Source organism: Caretta caretta, chromosome 6 (assembly GCF_965140235.1).
Source record: "Caretta caretta isolate rCarCar2 chromosome 6, rCarCar1.hap1, whole genome shotgun sequence".
Taxonomy (NCBI): Eukaryota; Metazoa; Chordata; order Testudines; family Cheloniidae; genus Caretta; species Caretta caretta.
The window spans coordinates 110,576,054-110,598,484 of NC_134211.1; the positions used below are offsets into that span (position 1 = coordinate 110,576,054).

At 42.8% G+C, this 22,431-nt stretch overlaps 1 protein-coding gene across 2 annotated transcripts in view; it reads left to right on the forward strand.

Annotated features, from left to right (window-relative positions):
• Window positions 1–6,874: 6,874 nt before the first annotated feature.
• The window catches only part of RCOR1 (REST corepressor 1), a 135,967-nt gene continuing 120,410 nt past the window's right edge, over window positions 6,875–22,431 (forward strand). The window contains exons 1-2 of one of the 2 annotated variants that reach the window (XM_048853525.2): window positions 6,875–7,325; window positions 7,481–7,540. In XM_048853525.2, coding sequence (XP_048709482.2) covers window positions 7,133–7,325; window positions 7,481–7,540 — 253 coding nt within the window. In that variant the 5' untranslated portion in view covers window positions 6,875–7,132. The remainder of the gene's footprint in view (window positions 7,326–7,480; window positions 7,541–22,431) is intronic. The other variant, XM_048853526.2, reaches the window with a different exon arrangement.

Consider the following 22,431-nt stretch of genomic DNA (forward strand, 5'->3'; position numbering starts at 1 on the left):
CACTTGTCAAGAAGGGGTGAGTATCAGCAGGGGGAAACTAATTTTTGTGGTGACCCATTCATTTCCATCCTTTATTCAGGCCTAATTTGATGGTGTCCAGTTTGCAAATTCCAGTTCTGCAGTTTCTCATTGGAGTCTGTTTCTGAAGTTTTTTGTTGAATTGCCACTTTTAAGTCTGAGTGTCCAGGGAGATTGGTGTTTGAATGTTGTAATTGATGTCTGATTTGTGTCATTTATTCCAGGGGTGGGCAAACTTTTTGCCCCAAGGACCACATCGGAATGCAAGACTGTATGGAGGGTCAGGTAGGGAAGCCTGGCCCCTGCCCCATCCTCTCCCTCCCACTTCCCACCTACCATCCAACCCCCCCTGCTCATTATCCCCTGACTACCCCCTGGAACCCCACCCCCTATCCAACTGCCCCTGTCTCCTGATTGCCCTCCAGGACTCCTGCCCCATATCCAATGCCCCAGCCCCTTACCATGCTGCTCAGAGCAGCATGTCTGGAGCCACCCACCTGGCTGAAGCCAGACGTGCTGCTCATGTGGTGGCATAGCTGCAGGGGAGGGAGGACAGTAGGGAAGGGGCCAGGGGCTAGCCTACCCAGCAAGGAGCTCAGGGGTCAGGCAGGACAATCCTGCAGGCCAGATGTGGCCCACGGGCCATAGTTTACCCACCTCTGATTAAGTCTTTTGCATAGAGACTGTCTGGTTTGGCCAATGTACATGGCAGTGTTGTAGCTGTGTTGGTCCCAGGCTATTAGAAAGACCAAGGTGGGTGAGGTAATGTTTATGGGACCAACTTCTGTTGGTGAAAGATGCTGTTGAGCTGCACAGAACTCTCTGAAGAGTTCTGTGCATCTCAAAAGCTTCTCTTTAATCAGCAAAAGCTGGTCCAATAAAACATTTTACCTCACCCACTTTGTCACTTGTATTCTGTGCAGGGGTAGGGACATATGGGACTTAATCCTGCCCCAATTCAAATCAGTGGGGAAACTCCTACTAAATGCTACTTAATGTAAGTGTAGTACAATTGGGTCGAGTTAGAAAATTGATTCTATAAAATTGAGCAAGTGTTTGAACAGTCAATGATAAAATATTGATGTATTTTTCCTAAAATACATACTATAATATAAAACCATATTAATTTTGAGTCCTAATTTTGAGCATAGTCACCAAAGGTGACATAAGAGAACAGAAAATACAAAATTAGACCCTATAAAGACTAATGCACATGCTTAACTTTGAGCACATTATTAGTCCTGAGTTAAACAGATCTACTGAAATGTGTAAACGGAAGCATATGCAGTAGTCTTTTCAGGCTTGGGCCCCAGTGTCAACATAAACTCCTTTTGAATCCAACTCAAACTCCTTTTCAAAAGAAAATCAGAAGCTATTCCCACCACCCACATTTCTGAAGTAGAAATACTGGAGCCTAGACTACAGAAAAGGATAACTAACATTCTGCCAAGTTTGCATTTCTATCTCTCATGCAATGTGTGTATTATACTGTAGAACTAACACATTTTGCACCAAGAAATATTTGCAGATGCTGTCAAGCTTCCAGGATAGCAGCACTTATTATTCCCGTGATTTAGAACATTCTTTTGGAGAGGAAAAAAGTAGAACCAGAAATTGCTGTTGTGAAATTAGTTTTTTTTTAAACTTTTACTGCAAAAATAACCATTTTTACAATATACTGGAGAATAGAAAACACTAGATTTTTTTCTAGATGTGCACATATATACTGTGATTATATTTATATAGATATATATAAAATCAACACACACTATATGTGTATCTATATATTAAGACTCCAGGATTGTCACTGTGGAGCCTACAATGTCTTAAGTAGTCTGAAATAACGGGAACAGCTACAAGCCTAGTTGAGAGCTACTTTTGTTTGAATCTGGTGATATTCTAATCACTGGGATTAGTAGTTTGTTACTGTCCAATTTTTGTTTTGACTTTATGAATTACACCTGTGCAAAACCACAGGCTTGCAGCTACTAATGTGTACTAATTTTGAGATAAATATATACTGATTGTACAGTAGAACCTCAAAGTTACTAACAAACAACCTCCATTCCCAAGGTAAGTCTGAAATGTTTGTAATTTTAAACAACTTTATTTCAAAAGTTTACAACTGAACATTGACTTTTCACTGCTTTGAAACTTTACTATGCAGAAGAAAAATGCTGTTTTCCCTTTTTTAGTAGTTTAACACAGTACTGTACTGTATTTGCTTTTTTGGGGGGGTCTCTGCTCCTGCCTGATTGTGTATTTTGGATTCAAAATGAGGTGTGTGGTTGAATGGTCAGTTTGTAACTCTGGTGTTCATAACTCTGAGGTTGTGTATATATAAAATGTATACATTGAGGGCTGGTCTACACTAGAAAACTAGATTTACCCAGCTACATCGCTCAGGATTGTGAAAAATCCACATCCCCATCCCTGAGCAGACCTAAGTCCCTATGTAGCTAATGCTAGGGCATTGAGAATTCTTCCGTCTATCTAGCTACTGCCTCTCGGGGAAGTGGATTTACTGCAATGACGGGAGAACCTCTCCTGTCACTGTAGTATGTCTACATTGATGTGCTACAGCTGTCCTGCTGTAGCGTTTTAAGTGTAGACATAATTTGAGTATGTGATAGAGATGAATATAGACAAGAGGACACTATTCTGAAGGAAGCTGGTATATATTTCACAGGGGCTGGTTTATATATTTATCCTTCAAGTTTCAAGGGAGAAAGTAGTTATGAAAATTAAACAAGACCCTCTTTGATATAAGATAAGCAGCTATCTAGAAGTAAAATTTTGGGGTTGTTTACATGGGGACACTTAGGCCTGGTCTACGCTAGAAAATTAGGTTGATAACTACATTGTCCAGAAGTATGAAAAAGCCACACTCCCTGAGTAGCATTGTTAATTTTACCTAAACCCTTGTGTATACAGACTAGGTCAACGGAAGGTATGTTGTAGTGTGTTAAGGGCTTGTCTTCACTACTGGGTAAACCGAAGTTACACTGCTACTCTCCAGCTACATGAATAATGTATCTGGAGTTGATGTTGTGATGGGTCTGGTCACAGAAACTCCCTCAAGACTGTCACTAGATGTGCTGGGATACCGCTGAGAACAACCCTCCTGCCGGAACAGGCACCCCTCCACTCCTGTCTTACTGAGTTAGACACTCCAGTCAGCTTCAGCCCAGACCCAGGGGTTGGGCCACACCTCTCTGCAGTTCACTGAAACTGAGATCCACTCAACTCGGGGGCTTCTTAGTTAACAGGGACTTTCCCAGCACCCTGTATTCAATCTTTCTGGGAGCCTAAACCCCAAATGAATTCACTTAGCTGTGTCTAAAGCTTATAAAGGGTAAACTCATAAACGGTCTGCCCTCTAACACTGATAGAGATGCACAGCTGTTTGCTCCCCCAGGTATGTATTGCTTACTCTGGGTTAGTTAATAAGCAAAAGTGATTATATTAAATAATAGGATTTCAGTGGTTCCAAGTAATAACAGACAGAACAAAGTAAGTTACCAGGCAAAACAAAACACTAGTCTAAGCCTAATATAGTAGGAAACTGAATACAGGCAAATCTCTCACCCCAGAGATGTTCCAATAAGCTTCTTTCACAGACTAGACTCCTTCCTAGTCTGGGCCCAATCCTTTTCAGACCAATGTTGTGGTTTATGGCCTGGATTCAGCAATTGCTCTCACCCCCATAGTTAGTCCTTTGTCCCAATTTCTTTCCAACATCTCTTTGGGTTGGAGAGGCCATCCCTTGAGCCAGCTGAAGCCAAAATGGAGGAGCTTCTAGGGCCTTTTATATTTTGTGGGCAAACTCCCCTTTGTTCTTCTGTGCAAAATCACAGCAACAAGATGGAGTCTGTAGCCACTGGGTAAGTCAAATGTCCATGAATGATTCAGCTTTTTGCAGGCCAATGCCATTGTTTACATGTTAGCTGGAATGTTCCCAGAAATGCTCAGATGTTGATTGGCATCTCCCAAAGTCCATTGTCAGTTAAGTGTTTCTTGATTGGGCACTTACTCAGAATAGTCCTTTCTCAAGAAGCTGACCAAATGCTTCACTGATGCTACTGAGAATCAAACACATGGATATACATAGCCAATATTCATAACTTCATATACAATGATACACAGACAGCATAATCATAACCAGTAAAATTACAACCTTTCCATAGACACCTTACTTGATCCCCTTGGTAAAAGATTTGGTGCAACTATAGGACTTTGGTTGCAACCAAAGTCCTATATGGTCACAGTTCATGTCAATAACATCACAGCTGTAGCTTAAATCAACTTACTCCTTCCACTCTCCCATTGACTTACCTTACTCTTCTTGGGGAGCTGGAGTACCAGAGTTGACCAGAGAGCACACAGCTGTTGATTTAGTGGGACTTCACTAGACCTGCTAAATCAACACCCACTGTATTGATTGCAACAGCATGGATCCCCTCAGTAGTGAAGACAAGCCCTAAGTGTAGACAAGCTCTAAGGAAAATTAATCCAAATTAACTTTTAGACTCTCCCACATTAAATACCTTTGTAGACACATTCAGAATTATATTGGCCTTAATTCAATTTTGTTAAGTAAATAAATTTTGAATAAGAGCATCCACACAGTCCTTAAATCCCTCTTTGGATGCTATCATTCAGAATTGAGGTGGTCTTAATTTGGTTTAGTTAAATTCTTCCTAAGTGAATTATTCACACTCCTAATCAACATAGCTATCCTGGCAAAACTGAGCAGTGTACTCTGCCTTACACTGGACAGGTCTAATCAGTAAAATAGTAAACAAGCCAAATTAAAAAACAAAAAACAACCCAAAACCACTATCTTGATCAGCAGGCTTTCTCTCCCCTTTTCAAGTTCCCTCACATTTAAATGAGGGGTGGGGGAGGTGGGGTGTGACTGGAGACAGTTTGTCTGACATTCAGATAGCTGCAGCTAGTCAAATTGCAGCTTTAATTGTGCTACTGACCAATAAAAGAATAGCTGCTGCAGGAGGTAATTTGAATTAGTAATAGAAGGTACAACCCATCCTAGATTTACTTTTATCTCATGCTACTGTACTGTTCAAATAGTAAATACTCTTACAGCTTGTGCATTCCAACTCTCTCTCTCTGGCAGGGATAGTCCCGACTTCTTTTTGCAAAGTAGGAGTAAGTGTCGTCCCCCCGCCCCCCCCCCCCCCAACCCTCATTCACTGATAGCAATTCAGTGGAAAAGGGAGAGAAAGGAAAAGTGCTCTTACTGCTTCACTTCTTTCTCCCTGCTTGTTTTGTCCTCTCACTCGTTTCACAGCCCCTGCCCTACCAAACTGGTTGCTGCTATTTTGATACTGCTGTTGCACCACTCAGTTTAGGATCAGACCTTGTGGCAGGCACTGTACAAATGGGTATGAGGAGGAAAGTCCCTGCTGCTGATGCTGCAACTGCATCCGTGTGGATCGATTCCTGCACTCCTGTGAAGCCCAGGAGCAGAAAAGGGGACTCTTTGTGGGCTCAGATTTTTGCCTGAGCAGAGCTCCTTGCAGGATTAAGGCTCAAAACCCCAGTCGTGCTGTTGAATCTGCAAAGGCAAAAGTGTCTGCCCACGTAGCTGTTTGCAGGTTGGAAGTGGAAGAAATGTGGAGTGTGATATGTGGTTTGTGAGCCATATGGGCTGTCAGGGCCCCATGGGGGAATCCTCAGAAGAACAGTTTTCATAGGAGCAAGCCCACTGATGTCACAAGAGAAAGCTCTACAGGGTCAGACGCTTACACTACAAACTTCTCATGGCAAGGACCTTATTTCTATAAGAGGTAAGGCCCAGATCCTTAAAGGTATTGGGTGCCTTTGAGGATCTGGGACTAAGAACATGACCCTGCAGACATGCATGAGCAGTTTTCTGGGACAGCTCGTGTGAACAAAGCTTGTCACGTGGGCAAGAGTCTGCAGGATTGGCCCTCAAGGGCCTGATCCTGCTATCAGCTATGCAAGGACTGATCCCTACGCGTGGGTGGTACCCTGCTGACTTCAGTACCGGTCGGCCAGCATCAATCTCCCTCCACCTTTTTATTGTGTTTCATTAAACTCTGTCTGTTGCCCATTGTCCCCTGGCCAGGCGCCTGCTGCTCAGGTGGGTGGGGTAGCGGCTGCTGATTTGCCCCCCCCCCCCCGGCTAATACCCTGATCTTCCCTCCCCACGCGGCGCCACCGAGGGGGCAATTTGGCCAACTCCATCAATTGCAAGGACTTTTCCTCCTCGCCCGGCCGAACTCCTCTTCCCGCTCGAGGGGCGACTCTGCCCGGCCAAAGCCAGGGCAGGTCTCCCCACCCTGGTCCCCGCGTCGCCCCTCCCCCGCGGGGGGCCGGCCCCAGCCCGGGGCCACTTTGTAGCAATTAGTTTCTCTCTTTGTATGGGGGTTCCATTCAAACTGAGCGGCGCGTTCCGCGTAACCTTCCGCCAAGGGGAGGAAAATAGTCCCCAGCCCCGAGTGCTGCTGAGTTCAAAGCACGAGGTTTGGAGCCCCCTCGCTGGGGCCCCTCCGCCCCATCCCCTTCCCCCCTCTTCGAGCCCGTCCTCAAAGCTCCCCGCGCCTCCGGGGCCACGGCGTGAAACTCCCCCACTTCCCTCCCCGCTACAATGTAGCCTTGGAAGGGGATGTATCACTGGGCGTAGAGATTGCAAAACCCAACCACGTACAGCGGGCGATACGCCTCCACCTAACCTGACAAACGGAAGCGCCGGGCCGGCTTGATGGACGGGGTGGGGCGGCCAATGGCAAAGGCACCTGCCTCCCAAAATGTGGGGGCCGCCAATGGGAGGGCGCCGGAGCGGAGGGGGAGGTGGGGCCGCGGCCAGGCAGCAGCGCAGGTTGACGAGCGTCCCAGTGCAGGGAAGTGCAGCGCTGGGATGAGCCTCAAAGTTGTAGCCCTCGCCGTGCAGGGGTTTTAAAGCGGCCGCACACTGAAAGCGCCTCAGCCTCCCTCTCGCCCCCTCTTCCCTCCCCCGCCCCTAGCCGGGGGCTTTACCAGCAGCTGCTGCTGCTCCCAGGCTCCAGCAGCCCCTTCTCCCCCCCCCCCCCCGAGTTAACTCTGCTCTCTCTGCCAGTTTCACCCCCAAATGCCAGCCATGATAGAGAAGGGCCCAGAGGTCTCAGGGAAAAGAAGAGGCAGGAATAATAACGCCACTGCCGCCACCAGCGCCAACAATAATGGGAATAATAAAAGTTTGGCAGCAGCAGCACCCAATGGAAATAGCAGCGGCAACTCCTGGGAGGAAGGCAGCTCTGGCTCCTCTAGTGATGAAGAGCATGGTAAGTCCGCTGAAGTGGGAGCCTCAAACTCGCTCCGGGATTTTCTCTGTTAATCTCTCTCACACTCTCTCTCACACACACACACACACACACACACAAATCAATGAAGCACGCTCTTTCTAATCCGGTCTCTCTCTCTCTCTTTGACATCTCAGCAGGAGGCGGCATGAGAGTTGGAGCCCAGTACCAAGCCGTGGTTCCTGATTTTGATCCGGGTGAGTTATTTTGTCTCCAGTGTCTCCTAAGGATTCAGCACCATTGTGTGAGTGTGAGTGGGTTAGGAGCCTCCAACGGCTGTGTGTGTGTGTGTGGCTGGCTGGAGATCTGACATCCTGCGTTTGGGAGTTGGGGTTAGTGTGTGGATTGATCCGCTGGACATAAGACTGTTTTATTGGGGGGTGTGGGAGAGGTCACTTGGTTGCATTAGATTTCTGGTAATTAAAAGGGGAGGGGAAAACCAACAACTTTTGTGTGTGTGTGTTCACCCTGCTGTCCAAGGGAAGAACAGCAACAAGGGGGGAACGTGTAGGGGAAACGTGCCTCTAGACTGGGGGGGGGGGAGGGGGAGAGGAGATCTTTCCTTTTCCATGAAATAGAACCAAAACTATAGCTATAGATCTATTTACGTCCCTCCTCGCCCCCGCCCTCCCCCAGGGAAATATGAATATCTCACTCTATGGCACGGAAGCAAGAGGGATTAGCCGTGCTACTTTCTCTCCCCCCCCCCCCTTTTCTCTCTCTCTTTCTTCAGGTGTGGTTAGTTTCATATTCATGACGATCGGGTTGGGATCTGGGTCTTTAGGAGAGTAGCGTGGCACTAATTAAAAGGACTTTCATCAGATTCCCTGGCACTAATATGAAATCGAATCCTTTAGTGGGTTTTCTATCCCCCTACCCCCAGTACTTTTTAAAAAATACACCACCACCCCCAAAACGAGACATTCAGGGCCAGAGAAAAACCACGATTCTCCCCCCCCCTCCCGCCCCCCCAACGGTTAATAAAAGAAGTCTAGATGCTTTTCCAGAGGGCGCTTTGCAAACAGGGAGAAAAGCAGGGAAGCTGATTTGGCTAGGAGAGACCGTAAATGGCAGTTAGATTTCCGCTCCCCCTCCACACGATTTGTATGTTTGTGGGTTCGACCATAAGGGTAGAAATAAAAAAGATGAAGTCACAAATGCCTGTTCCTCTTTTTGAAATATATTCGATTATGGCTGTTTTAGGCAAACTAATGTGTCTGTTTTTTTAAAAAAAAATTCTTAAAAAGAACCAGTTGGTTGCCAAAATGTTCCACATTCCATCTATTCTGCTGCAGTTCTTTGTAAGCTAATTTAAAGTGGTATGGGAGAAAATTGTGAGCAAACAAAGGAATTGTAGTTGTACTGGAAGGCATGTGATTCAAACAATTTAGTATAGATGTGTCTACAGCTGTGTGTGTAGAGGTAGACTGTTGACTTCCTTAGTTTTTAAATGTGTTTTTTAATTGTTCTTTTGTAACTGTTGGTTAAAGCTAGTGGGAAAACCCTCCTACTGTCTGGAGGTCTTAACACTTGGAGTTTCCTCTTGCGTTTCTCAAACTTCATTGAATCCTCTGTACCTCTTGGCTTAAAAGAACAAAACAAAACACAGGACTTGAAAATAACAATAGTTCATTTCTCAGAACAAACCAGAGTAACTTTTGCTGTTAATTGACTTATTAGATCAATCTAAATTCTGAAATATATATTCTTGAGCTTCTCGGTGCAGAGGATGAAGATGTTTTGGGTGCCTTTTTATTTAATGGAATAGGTTGGTTTTTCTCTATTTTTTACACTGTTGCAGTCTCTACAAATCAATTAACTTATGTATTTTTTGTGGATACTCAGGTTGAACATCTTTTTAGTTACAGCATTTCATATAGTTATTTACAGATTTTATTTGTATTGTCTCTCTCTCCTGTCTTCTTCCTGGGTAGACATTTCTCCTTGGTTCTTCCGATTGACAGAATAGGATACAAGGTCTCTCTGCTCATGGAAACTCCATTTTTGGGTTGACCACTGGGGGAAGGGCTTATTAGGGAGCAATTGACTCTCTTTTTCATTCTGTAGGTCAAGCACAACATTGCTGTAACATACATGGATCCTACTGGCTTCTAGCCAAGTGTTACAACAATACTTTACGCTTTTCGTTGAACCTTGCAAATCAATTCTCTAGCTTACCTCATTTCTCTACTAGAGTGACTTTTTTTTCTTACTGCTGTGACTGAACTGAATACATTTAGGATTGTATTTATTTTCTTCTAGTTTTCAGTTAATGTTGTAGATTTACGTATGCAAAAGTTATTGCACTCATTACTGACTCATCTTTCTTCCCAGTGGGGTGGGAAGTGTATGACATAGCTGGAAAAATAAATTTAATTTACACAACTTCAGTGGAAGTTCAGCCTGAGTAAACAATGCAGTACTTAGTCCATAGTAGCCTGATAGAAAGTAAATAAGCAGACTTTCATTGACTTCAATGGACTTTGAATTGGGCCCTTATTGTGGAACTAATTTTTAGACATAATTAAGAGTTTAGTGTATACTCACATCTACCTTCTACTTAAGTAGATTGGAAAACTAATGCTAATTTTTACCAAACTATCTTGATAGTTTTGCAGTTAACATTGTTCACAAAAATGTATATTTTCTCTTCTGAGCATCCCTATTCAGTTTTTAATTTGATTTTTTTTTTAAATAATAGTATGCATTCCTAAATAACTGTACTTCTGGAATATAATGCCAGTCAAACTTGACCTTTCAGCAAAAAGTGTAAATTTCAGCTATCTGGAGTCTATCTCTCTTAACCCTAAGCAATTGTTTGGCCTAGAAATTCTTATGACTACTACATTCAAACAGCACAGTGTTATAATAATGCACAATGACTGTAGGTTCAGTTTACCAAACATCCTATTTCTAGTAGGGAAGAACAAAGGATTTGTAAAACCTGCTGGTTCTTTGCCCTGGCCTATGCTGGGACTCTAGGTCAGGGGTGGGCAAACTTCGGGGTTGTGAAACTGTATGGAAGGGTGAGTAGGGAAAGCTGTCCCTCCCCAAACAGCCTAGCTCCCACCCCCTATCTGCCCCTCCCACTTCCTGCCTCCTGACTGCCCCCCTCAGAACCCCCAACCCCCTTGCTCTTTGTCCCCTGACCACCCCATCCTGGGACCCTCCTCCCCTAAGCGCTCCCCTGGGACCTCACCCCCTATCCAACACCTCCCTGTCCCGAGTGCCCCCCCCCACCTCATCCACACCTCCACCCCCTGACAGCCCCATTGGGACTCCCATGCCTATCCAACCCCCCCCCCCATCCCCTGACTGCCCCCCGGGACCCCCCCGCACCTTACTATGCTGCTCAGAGCAGCAGGAGCTCGCAGCCCCACCAGAACCAGCCACACTGCCCGTGTGCCCGGCAGGAGCGGCAGGCCAGAGCGCTGGTGTGCAGCGGCATCACGGCGGGGGGACAGCTGGGGAAGGGTTGGGGGCTAGGCTCCCCAGCTGGGAGCTCAGGGGCCGGGCAGGATGGTAATTTGTCCACCTCTGCTCTAGCTGGTGCATTGGTACAAACCCCTAGTATAAACAGTGTCTCCTTACCCCTGGGTAAACTGTGCCAGTGTAAAACTGTGTGTACACTAAGGATCTGCACTATTGCATTGGTACTGGAGGCTGAAACCCAGTACAGAACAGATTTTTGCATCATGGCCATGATTTTAGAATACGACTGTAAATGCTTTTAGCTACAGTTCGGCATTAAAGTTAAGTGTACCTTTGATATATTTATTATTAATCATGTTCATTACAGAAGTTTTATGTTTATTATGCTAGTGCCTAAAGACCAACCAAGAATGGGGCCCTATTGTGCTAAGCATCATAAAAACAGATTTCAGAGTAGCAGCCGTGTTAGTCTATATTTGCAAAAAGAAAAGGAGTACTTGTGGCACCTTGGAGACTAACAAATTTATTGGAGCATAAGCTTTCGTGAGCTACAGCTCACTTCTGAGCTGTAGCTCACGAAAGCTTATGCTCCAATAAATTTGTTAGTCTCCAAGGTGCCACAAGTACTCCTTTTCTTTTTTCATAAAAACAGAGTAACAGACAGTCCCTGCCCTGAATGCTTACAATCAAAATTAGTATAAGAAGCGGAAGTAGCAGTTCTGTTAGTCCAGTCTGTTTCTTGTGTGTGTGTATATATAAAAATACTATGCACATGTGTGAGGCAGTTATAGTAAAGAATATTAAACTAGGAAGGCTTTTCAGAACTACGTTCTGCAAAATATAGTGAAGTTGAGCAAGACAGTAACAAGATGTTGATTCAGATTTCGTAATTACATTAGAGCTAGATCAGACCAAAGAGGCAGTGAATACTGTACAACATGAAATCAAAAATTAAGGTTTCCTTAGTTACTCTCTGGATTTGCAATGACAAACTATCAAACAGAATAAACACAAAACTACTAAAAAGTGCGCAGAGAACCCCTCACCTTTTGGCTAATCATAGGGTTAGAAGGGACCACTAGGATCCTCTAGTCTAACCACCTCTAATGGTTTAGAGGTTTTCAGTAGAGCTGGGAAAAATACTAAGACTAGAATGTATATTTTTAGATTCCTTTTGGAGCCAAAAAATAACTAGATTTCCTTCTGAATTAAAGTGGCCTTCTGGATGATCTTAAATTTTTCTTTAAAATTACAATGGCTAAAATTGAATGTGGCAAGGGCCTGATGATGATCTTTGTGATTCTTGAAAGCCAAGGACATGAGCCTGCAAATACTTACGCATGTGGAGCAATAGTCTTTACTTTGTAGCTCCTTGAGTTCAGTGGATTGGCTACTGGCAGTAGGACATCCCTGCAAATCTGGATATCCACATCCATGGTCCATTTTTGTGGATTGGATATGGATACAAATTTTGTAGCCATGCAGGGATCTAAGGACTAGGTCACATGGACAAAGTTTTGTAGAATCTTTCCTTAAATTAGTACTGGTCCCTTTCTCATCCTACCCACCCAATGGCCCAATGTAAGGTATTGCAACTACATGTTGCTTTGATAAACCAGGTCTTGGTAGCTGGACACAGCACTTGCCTCTTTTGTCTTAAATAGAAAAGTAAGTTTTTAATTGTTCCTAAGTGTGTTATAAATATTTATATATTGATGATAAGTTTTGCTGTTTGGCCTTGAGTTAATGAATACATTGAGAAAAGCTGTCCCTCCCCCACCATTGCCCTCTTTAGTAAATATAAAGAATTGTGAGTCAAACGTTTGACTGCTAGCTGACAGCTCTAGCAAACAATACTTGTTATCAGTAGGCCAGCATATATTGTGAGTTCTCCATTTGAGAAACTGAGGATTTAAAAAAGAGAACAAAAAGCTGTGTGTACTTGTGTGTTTAATGGAAAAACTTAGTGAAAGGGAATGTTTTGTGTCCCAAAGATGAATAGAAATCTATTTTATTTTATGTGGGGGGAGAAGGAGGGGTGTACTAGCAAAAAACATGCTTGCTACTTGACCCTGATTGCTTTCTGCTTGTTCATCTTGTCTGTGCTGAAATATTGTAATATAAAAAGGAACCTAGTTACTTTTTTTTACCCTTTTGCATGGCTAATCACTTTTAAGTAAGATTTAGGTTTCAATGACTTTGAAAAGCATTATAGAATTTCTTGACGAGAACAACTTGTTCCGAATCTATAAATACAGAGCAGATAGAAACGATTTTTCCTGTGCAATTCTCCTTCTCATGGCTGTAGTGCAACTAAGTACCTTTCATGTCAATTATAGCAGTACAAGTATGAGCCAGTTCTTTACCTCCAGACTTCTGTTATGTCCAGTCATCTTCAGAGAGAATGCTCTTGTTTTCTTTCCGGTAGAAGTGAACTCCTGACAAATGACTGGTTAATCCAGAGGGTGCCCTAATTCAATCAGATCTATGATGGAGATGCCAGGGGGAGGTAGAGAGGGAGAAGCCATCTATGGATTGCTTACAGGAGAGCTGGCCTTCACCAGTCTCTTGCCTGCTGTACTACAAAAATAAATGAATAAAACCAGAGCACTCTTGATCTAGGGAAGTATTCCTGTTAAGGGACGAATTACTGTAGCACCCTAGAAACATCTGGATCCAGGGACACAGAAGGTGGGAGAAACGCTTACTGTGAGGAGATGCCATTTGAAATGCTGGAGGTCTGGGAATGCACCCCACTTTGGTCATATAAACACCCAAATGTTTCCTTTGCCTCCTGGATGGCCAGGTCCCTGCTAGTTTGCTGGCAGCTGATTTGATTTCTTTAAAGCTTTGAGAGACTTGGTCAGTGCAATCTTGCCTCAGGGAGACTCAGCTCATACTGCCCGTAATACATTTGGTCCCAGTAACTCTCGGAAGTTGTGGGACCATGTCTAGGCAGGGAGGAAGCTTGGGTGCAGCTCCCTGGCAGTTAGGCATTGGTCGTCCATCTGGAATGAGAGTGAAAAGTATAATGAACTAGATGGTTCACCTTGTTTCTCTTGGTATAGCTTCCCTTGGCATTGCACAGTGAAGTGAGTAGCCCAAAGATGCTGTCTGTCACTTTGTTGTGCAATGCCAAGAGGCCTCTCCAGCAGTCTTGTTACTGGAGGTCATGAGGTCCCCTAGTGAAATCAGCCTGACTCGTGCAGTATTTGCAAAATAAACTTGTCACTGCGTCATCTTTTGATGAGTGTATTAATGGTGGGACTGACTTGATAGTTATGCAAAGTGGATCCTTTGTTCTAACTGGTCTCTGCCACTTAATGAGTTGCTCTTAAAACTTTTGTTTTCAGCCTAGTTTAGTGTTGTGACTTGGCCAAGTGAAAGGCTTAGAGCTCTCTGTGATTAGTTCTTAGCTCGGAAATCTTGCCTCTGATCAAGGGGAACTGTACAATGCACTTACGGTGGGCTCTTGTCCTGTAACATACCTTCAGAGTATTATAACTGGATGTGGTTTGTAAAACACTTCAGCTGCGCAGTTGAACTTCTGAATATCCATATTGGTTTCTGAACAGATGCTAGGCAAGTGCAGCTGAGGCAGCTGGTTCTCTGGAAACTTGTTCAGTTTAATTTTTAGTAATGTTCCTAATTTTGTGATACTGTGGCATAGATTTTCATGGTGCTTTACAATTATAAAATAAGAAGAATTCTAAGTGCTGAGCGGCCTGTAATGTAACTTAATTAGAATGACTGGTTACTTCAGTGGACCTGTAGCAAGGAACCTCCAATTGTGAAAGCAGAACTGGATTTTGACCTCCTTATGAAATCTTTACCAATTTGCACATTTAGTGCTCTTGTACATTTTGAGGTTTTGAGCCTCTCTATACAAATTAACTAAAACAAATGGCAAACTGTGAAAGTCCGTGCTCTTAAATATGTTTGTGTGTTGGAAAATATGAAATTGACTTTTGAACTAAAATTTTCTCAAATAATGAACAGGAAATACCTCCTTGCAGTGTAATTTAGACTCTATTTTAAATTTTGAGAATAGCCCTTTTTCTTTTTTGTTTTGTTTTTAACTTTCCTTTTGGAAACTTTCTTCTATTATCTTGAACCCATAATGCCAGTTGTGCTGAAATGTGACTGATCGTGATGTGATTAACTTCTTTTAGTATGGTAGGTACATTGAGACCAAGCTAGTGTGTCTAACCTGCTCTGCCAAGCATCTTCAAACATTCAGTGCTGCACAGCAGCTAAACTCGTTGAACTCTGCAAAAGGAAGTACTAGTAAATGGAGTTTCTTACATTGATGGGGGAGAGGGAGTGGGAGGCTGCAATGGACGGATAATATCTAATCACAAAGATCCCCTGTTCAGGGGAAGATCTGGTGTATACTCGTCTGGTCATGGTGCATTAGGAGCTTCCACGCAGGATGCTACTGGTATTCTCTTTGTTCTTTCAGTGGGGTGGCAGCAGTGTTGAAAATGAACAGTGTAAGGAAGTGAGTTGGTGTCTGTAGTAGAAGTGCCCCTACCCCAAGCTCCTCCTCAGTATGGAGAGGTTTCACAGATGATATTCTCATAAGAGATCCTCTGTTACTTTCATAGTATAGCCTTCTAATTTAGAATCTAACCACGTGCCACCTGTGGCATCTGTGCAGTTATGCTGTCTATAGGTATCTGGATTATGGCCATTATTGTACGGGTCTGTGTCTGTATACTACAGATTGATATCTGAGTCCATTTGGACTTCGCTTTACACTGATTTACAGATTTTTTTTTTTTTTTTAAATCTGGATTTAAATATTGGGCATTAAAAAGTTTGTATATACCCTTAAAACATTGTTCTCTTAGATATTGTATATTTAGTCTGCAAAAACATGGGCCAATGAATAATGTGTAACTATAGCAATTCTGCTTATATTAGCCCAAGTATATATTGTTATGTAAGTGACTGGCTGGCTTCCTTCCTTGTTAGAAAGAATTAATCATTGCAATTTGAAAAAGCATGGACTGTAGACTCTCAACCCGGTGGAGATCCTATAAACAGTGAAAGATTAAGATGGAAATGTTGCTAGAGGGAAATGTTCTCATCTTGGGGGAACAGTCAAGTCAGGATTGGAGGAAAAGTCTGGATTCATAATTCAAATGTTTATCCGCCTTTTTTTCCTCAAGATGTGAACTGAAATGGGAAATTCCTTCCACTCCCCTGCTTTCTCTTTGGGCCCTCTAGTCTCATTGCCTTTAGCGTGAATCAAGAGCACTCTGGCTTGGGCCCTTCATTACAATTTTTGAACTTTTTAAAGAAAAAAAGAATGGAACACTAATAAAGCTGTTAGACCATGCTGTTTCCAAACAACTTTGACAAGTGGCCTTTGCTACATCTTTTGTGTAGGCTGCTAAGGGTTGCATAAGGAGCTCATGGCTGTCTTCAGTCATGCTGCGCAACTGTAGTGTGAATTCACTTTTAGCTTTGAAAAACAAACAAACACTTTCAGCATTCCTCAGAAGCCAGTGGGCTCAATTGCTTCTCTAGATGACAAACCACTAATATTTTACAGGCTCTAATGCAGGGGTTCTCAAACTGGGGGTCGGAACCCCTCAGGGGGTTGTGAGGTTATTACATGGGGGGTCGCCACCTGTCAGCCTACACCCCAAACCACGCTTCGCCTCCAACATTTATAATGGTGTTAAATATATAAAAGTTTTTAATTTATAAGGGGGTCACACTCAGAAGCTTGCTGTGTGAAAGGGGTCACTAGTACAAAAGTTTGAGAGCCACTGCTCTAATGGAAGGCTGTTCAGAGCAGTTTTGGGGATGTAGAGGTGGGCTGTAGTGGAAAATGTACCAGATAGCATTCATACCTTCTTGGTACTGTTTTCTGTCTCAGAATCTTAAATATGTCTCTAATGGGACCCCTTTCCCTGATATCTGCAGCTGCCACTGCTCTGTTCATGACAGTAGCCATGGGAACACAAGTAGGATGATATGAGTTTATAACTTCAACTTGTTGCTAGGCAGGCTGCCTCAGTGTTGGTATTAAGTAGTCTTAACAACAACAAAAAAATGTGTTCTGATATTCCACCTCATTGCGTGTGGGAAGAGGACTTTGTTCTTAACTGGCTCTGGATTTTCTTTGTCTGATAGATGGAAAGATAAGGACGGGCACAAAACAGCATCTGGACAGTAGCACGTGTGGTGGCTCTCTGCTTAAGGTTGGGGAAGGGGTTGTTGGGGGAATGGATGGACGTGACCTCAGTTAGTGACCGTACATGTTAAACTTTTTTAAAACAAAGTACCATATGACGGTGATACATCACATGTGAAACTCAAAAACACACAGTATAAAAGGCATTACTTGTGTAGCCTAAGAATTGTAATCAGTGTTAAAAATACATACTACTAAAAACAGCATACACTCTAAACAAAGGTCATTGGCTCCACATATCTAAGGAGTTTAGAAATATCTTTTTTGCTGTGAAAATATAAATTGTGACTCAGGCAAGATAACCCGGTATATTAACTTTAAAGCTGCAAAGGTTTCTAATTAATACTAACAGAGTTCACATAAATGTACCTTACAAAAGTTTGGGTCCAAATATATTTGTATATCCAGTTCTCCTATCACTGAAATGCAGCATCTCAAACTTAGGATTCAGAATTCTTCAATCAAAAGGTGAGGGAAATTCAGTACCTGAAGTAGTGCAAGGGATTGCTCCCTGTTCCATCTTCAGTGTCTGTCATAAGATCTGAGAAGCACAGAGAACCCATAATTCTGACCAGAGTTAATAGGAGTTGCTGGTACCTCTTAAGCTCAGACCCAAATATTTCTTCTCTCTTTTTTCGTCTACTCAACCTTTGTTTCATGTATTGCAGCAGTAATCGGTTGCACTCTGGCTACTTGGGTGTGTGTGTGTGTGTGTGTGTGTGTGTGTGTGATGCTAATGATGCAACAACCATCACTCCCATTCTAGTAATCCTTTCCTAGAGGTGTCCCCAACTAACCCCTGGTCATCCCTTTCTTAGCAAAATCCAGCCTCTTAGCTAGCTTCACCTCTCACAGCAACTTGTCTGAAAGTTGCTCTTCCAGCTTCTACTTCCTTTGCAGTGGTTCAGCTGTACTTATTTGCACATGACCTGTAACTCCCTACTGTCCGAAAACTGGGTGCCTGGTTTACCTCAGGTACTCCTGTAATCAGCCCTGGTGCCCCTCTCCCCCCCCCCCCCCAAAGAATTGCCATGCTTGTGGCATGTCCTGGCCATTCTTCTGATTGCTGCTGGTAATACATCCTCCTCCATTATGTCTCTAGGTCTTCTAGCTATTCCGTGATCTTGTTCTCCTTACCCCAACCTTAGGACTTGTGTTTTCTAGTGTATTTCCTGTACTTTTCAGTCTTCCTGTCCCTCACTGTGTTTTCTGCCTTCTTTCTCCCCTCCCCCATCCCATGGGAACTTCATCTCTGCACCTAATCTATTCCACAACTATTTTTAAAATCCCTCTTGTGACCTCTTTCTTCTGGTTGATGACTCAGAGCCCTCTGTTTAGGGAAATAAAAATAAAACAAAAACTAGCAGAACTTTGTTTGTATTATCACAGTGCCTGGAAATCCCCGTCATGGACCTGATGTTAGGTGCCATACAAACACAGAATAGAAAGATGGTCCCTACCCCAAAGCGTCTACAATCTAAGTAGATGCTTATCGATTACTCCTGTTCTTTCCCCTCGCCTTTGTCTGAGCACCTCCCAGGTACTTCAGTAGTAATATCGATGTGCCTTCCCAGACTGTACAGGAAATAGTTTATCAACTTTTTGAACAGGATTTTTTTGGGGCGGGAGAGGAAGTGGGGATGGACAAAAACACACCTCGTGGGAGAAGCCAAGTCACAGAAATGGTTCTGAGCATGGTTAGGTCTGTGGATGTTTAACAGGAACTGGACCTATGCTGTAGAAATTACCCCCTCTCCCCCGGCACTACATTCCCTCTCCTGGTCTGTAGCTTCACTCTTCCGGTGGTTTGTAGCTGCCATGAAAGCCATGGCTGTGGGGAAAGAGTTGATCTCTTGGGTAGCTAGGGGCACTCCCATGGAGCGCTCAGATTATCAGGGCAGAGACCCTGAAGTGGATTCTATCCCACAGCCGTAGTCGCGGTGATTTCATGCAATTGCGACTAGATGTTTGTTTCATCATTCTCGTTCTGATAAGGCCCTGCCCAGAGATGTCCCAGTTACCGGATTGCACCCCATTCTGGCCATTTGAAGATTGATGTGTGTGTTTGTCCTCATGGCAATTTGGGGATCCAATAGTATTAAGTCCAAATGGACCCCAAGGCTGTGATAGATGGAGATGTTGATGAGCAGACCAACTCTTTTTGAAGCACCTTCTCTCCAGCATTGCCTCAGTCTTGGATAGGTTCAGCTTCATCCATTAGTAGCATGTAGCTCCATTCTCCCACCAGCTTCCCTCGGCATTATATAGATATTGAATAATATGGAGGAGAGATCCTGCAGGTGAGAACTTTGGAGGTGTAGGAACAGTTATCAGCATAACCCTCTGAAGTCAAGAGGGGAGACATTTTGTTGATTACATGGCAACTACTTTAATGGATTTCATTCTTCATATATTCACCCTGAGAAACACAAGTGTGTGTACCTCTTGAGAAGCAGTCAACCTGTTACTCCTAACTTTGTGCAGTAATTAAGATAATTGAGGGGACTATAAGATCCCTCCTTCCTCCCCAACCGCCCCCCAAAAGTTTCCTGTTTGCTCTGGTTTGAATTTTGAGCAACTCTTTTTCTTTCAAAAACTTTCCCTAACCTGTTAGACATAGATTCTTTAAAGTGCAAGCAAATGCCATCCAGCACCCCATCCAATGTTCTTTATGTCACCAAGCCTGTTTTGTCTTACAGTTGCAGTTTCAGGTGAAAAATGACTTGTGTCAACTTCCACCGGAACAAAAGCCACTAAGGCTGTAATTTAAAAATGCTGCGGTGTTGAATGTTGGCTATTTGGTCACTCTGGTACAGCCAGGCAGCACTCTATAACAGTGGCTCTCAACCTTTCCAGACTATGTGGACCCCCTTCTGCAGTCTAATTTGTTTTGCCTACCCCAAATTTCACCTCACTTAAAAACTACTTGCTCGCAAAACCAGCCATAAAAATACAAGTGTCACAGCACACTAAAACTGAAAAATTGCTTGCTGTCTCATTTTGTCTGTATAAAACTTTAGATTGTACGGTCTTTGCTAGTGCTTTTTATGTAGCCTGTTGTAAAACTGGGCAAATGCTAGATGAGTTGATCTACCCTCTGGACGACCTCTGCATATCCCCAGGGGTACATTTACCCCTGGCTGAGAACCAGGGCTCTATAATATTCAGGTTCTCATCCAGGAGCAAAGATGGACAGTTAACGAATTTGTTTTATCTTTATAGGCATATTAGAAAAAGTATGGTTTATGCTGATGTGAAGGATGGACATAAATGATTATAAAGCTCATTTTAATATGTCTTCTAAACCAGAGATTCATAGGCTTCAAGGCCAGAAGGGACCATTCTGATTGTCTAGTCTGACCTGTATAACACAGGACAGAGCACTTCACAAAAATAATTCTGAGAGCAGATCTTCTAGAAAAATATCAAACTTGATTTAAAAATTCAGTGATGGAGAATCCCCTATCATCCTTGCTAAAATTTTCCAATGGTTAATTACTTTCACCATTAAAATGTGCACCTTATTTCCAGTCTCAATTTGTCTAGCTTCAACTTCAAGCCGTTGGATCATGCTATACCTTTCTCTGCTAGACTGAAGGCCCCATTATTAAATATTTGTTCCCCAGATAGACAATTATAGACTGCAATCATGCCATCACTTAACTTTCTCTTTGTTGATCTAAATAAATTGGAATTCCTTGAGCCTCTTACTGTAAGGCAGGTTTCCTAATACTCTAATCATTTTTGTAGTTCTTTGCTGAACCCTCTCCAACTTCACAATTTAAATAGAATGTTGATAACACCAGAACTGGACACAATATTCTAACAGTGGTCGTACCAGTGCCAAATACATTGGTAAAATAGCCTCTCTGCTCCTACTCGAGATTCCCCTGCTTGTGCATCCCAAGATCATATTAACTCTTTGGTCACAGCATCGCAATGGGAGCTCATGTCTAACTGATTATCCACCACGACTCCCAAATCTTTTTCACTATCTACTTCCCAGGATAGTCCTCCATTCTGTAAGTGTTACTTGCAGTCTGTGTTCCCAGATGTACACATCTACGTTTAACCGTATTAAAATGCATATTGTTTGCTTGCGCCCAGCTCACTAAGTGATCCATACCACTTTGTGTCAGCAACCTCTCCTCTTTGTTATTTACCACTCCTCCTATTTGTGTGTCTTCTGAAAACGTTATCAGTGGTCTTATGTCTTCTTCCAGGTCATTGATTAAAACTGTGAAATAACATAGGGCCAAGAATGGATCCCTGCAGGATCCCATTGGAAACAGAGTTGCTCGATGATGATTCTTCATTTACAATTACATTTTGAGACCTATTTGTTAGCCAGCTTTTTATCTATTTAATGTGTGCTATACTGATTTTATGTCTTTCTAGTTTTTAATCAAAATATTGCGCGGTACCAAGTCAAACTATATTACATCAAAATTTTATCAACAAAACTTGCAATCTTATCAAAAAAAGATCTGTTTTCTATAAATCCACAGTGATTTGCATTAGTTAAATTACCCTCCTTTAATTGAGTCCCTTAGCAACAGCTCCATTATCTTGCCTGGGGTTGATGTCAAGCTGACAGGCCTATAATTACCTGGTAATCCCATTTATTCTTTTTAAAAACTAGCAGAACAACATTAGCTTTAGTTCAGTGTTATGGAACTTCCCCAGTGCTCCAAGACTTATTGAAAATCAACATTAACAGTCCAGCAAGATTCTGAGCCAGCTCCTTTAAAACTCTTGAAGGCAAGTTATCTGGACCTGCTGATTTTTAAAAATGTTTAACTTTAGTAGTGTGTGTGGGGTTTTTTTTAACATCCTCCAGAGATACTAGAGGTTCAACAGTCAAAGATACATTAATACATTTGCAACTTGTGCCTTGTCTAAGTTATTGCAAGGTAGTGTGGGAGTGTATTCAATCAAAACCCTCTCACCCTAACAAAAAAATCTTTAGAAGTAGGGATAGCAGTTTTTTTTAAATAATGTCAACAGACAGTATTGATGTTTTAGTTTTTAAGCATATTTAGATCTAAATTTTTGCAGAGGCAGTAAATTATGGGGCGGGGAGTTGAGCCAATAATTGTTTAATGACAATTGAGATTCAGAAGGTTAAAGCTTTTTATAATAATTAAAACAAAAATTTAAAACATCACATGTCCAAGTACACAAAGTGAGTATCCTTAAAGTCTAAAAGTTGTCAAGCAGCATTTTTCTTACTTTGCCTGTTTGTAAATTTTGATTATTGGTGATGGGAATAGTTTTTCCTTGCTTTGTGTGTATAGTGAAATCAACATTTAGTGATAAAAATCTAATCCTTCCAAGTTTATTTAGGGGTAATAAAAATATCCTCCTGTTGCAGCCAGGGAATTGGGATCTGCTAGAATCTTTGCCGTTCTGAAACTCCCTGAGAACTCTTTACACCCCCTCATCAAG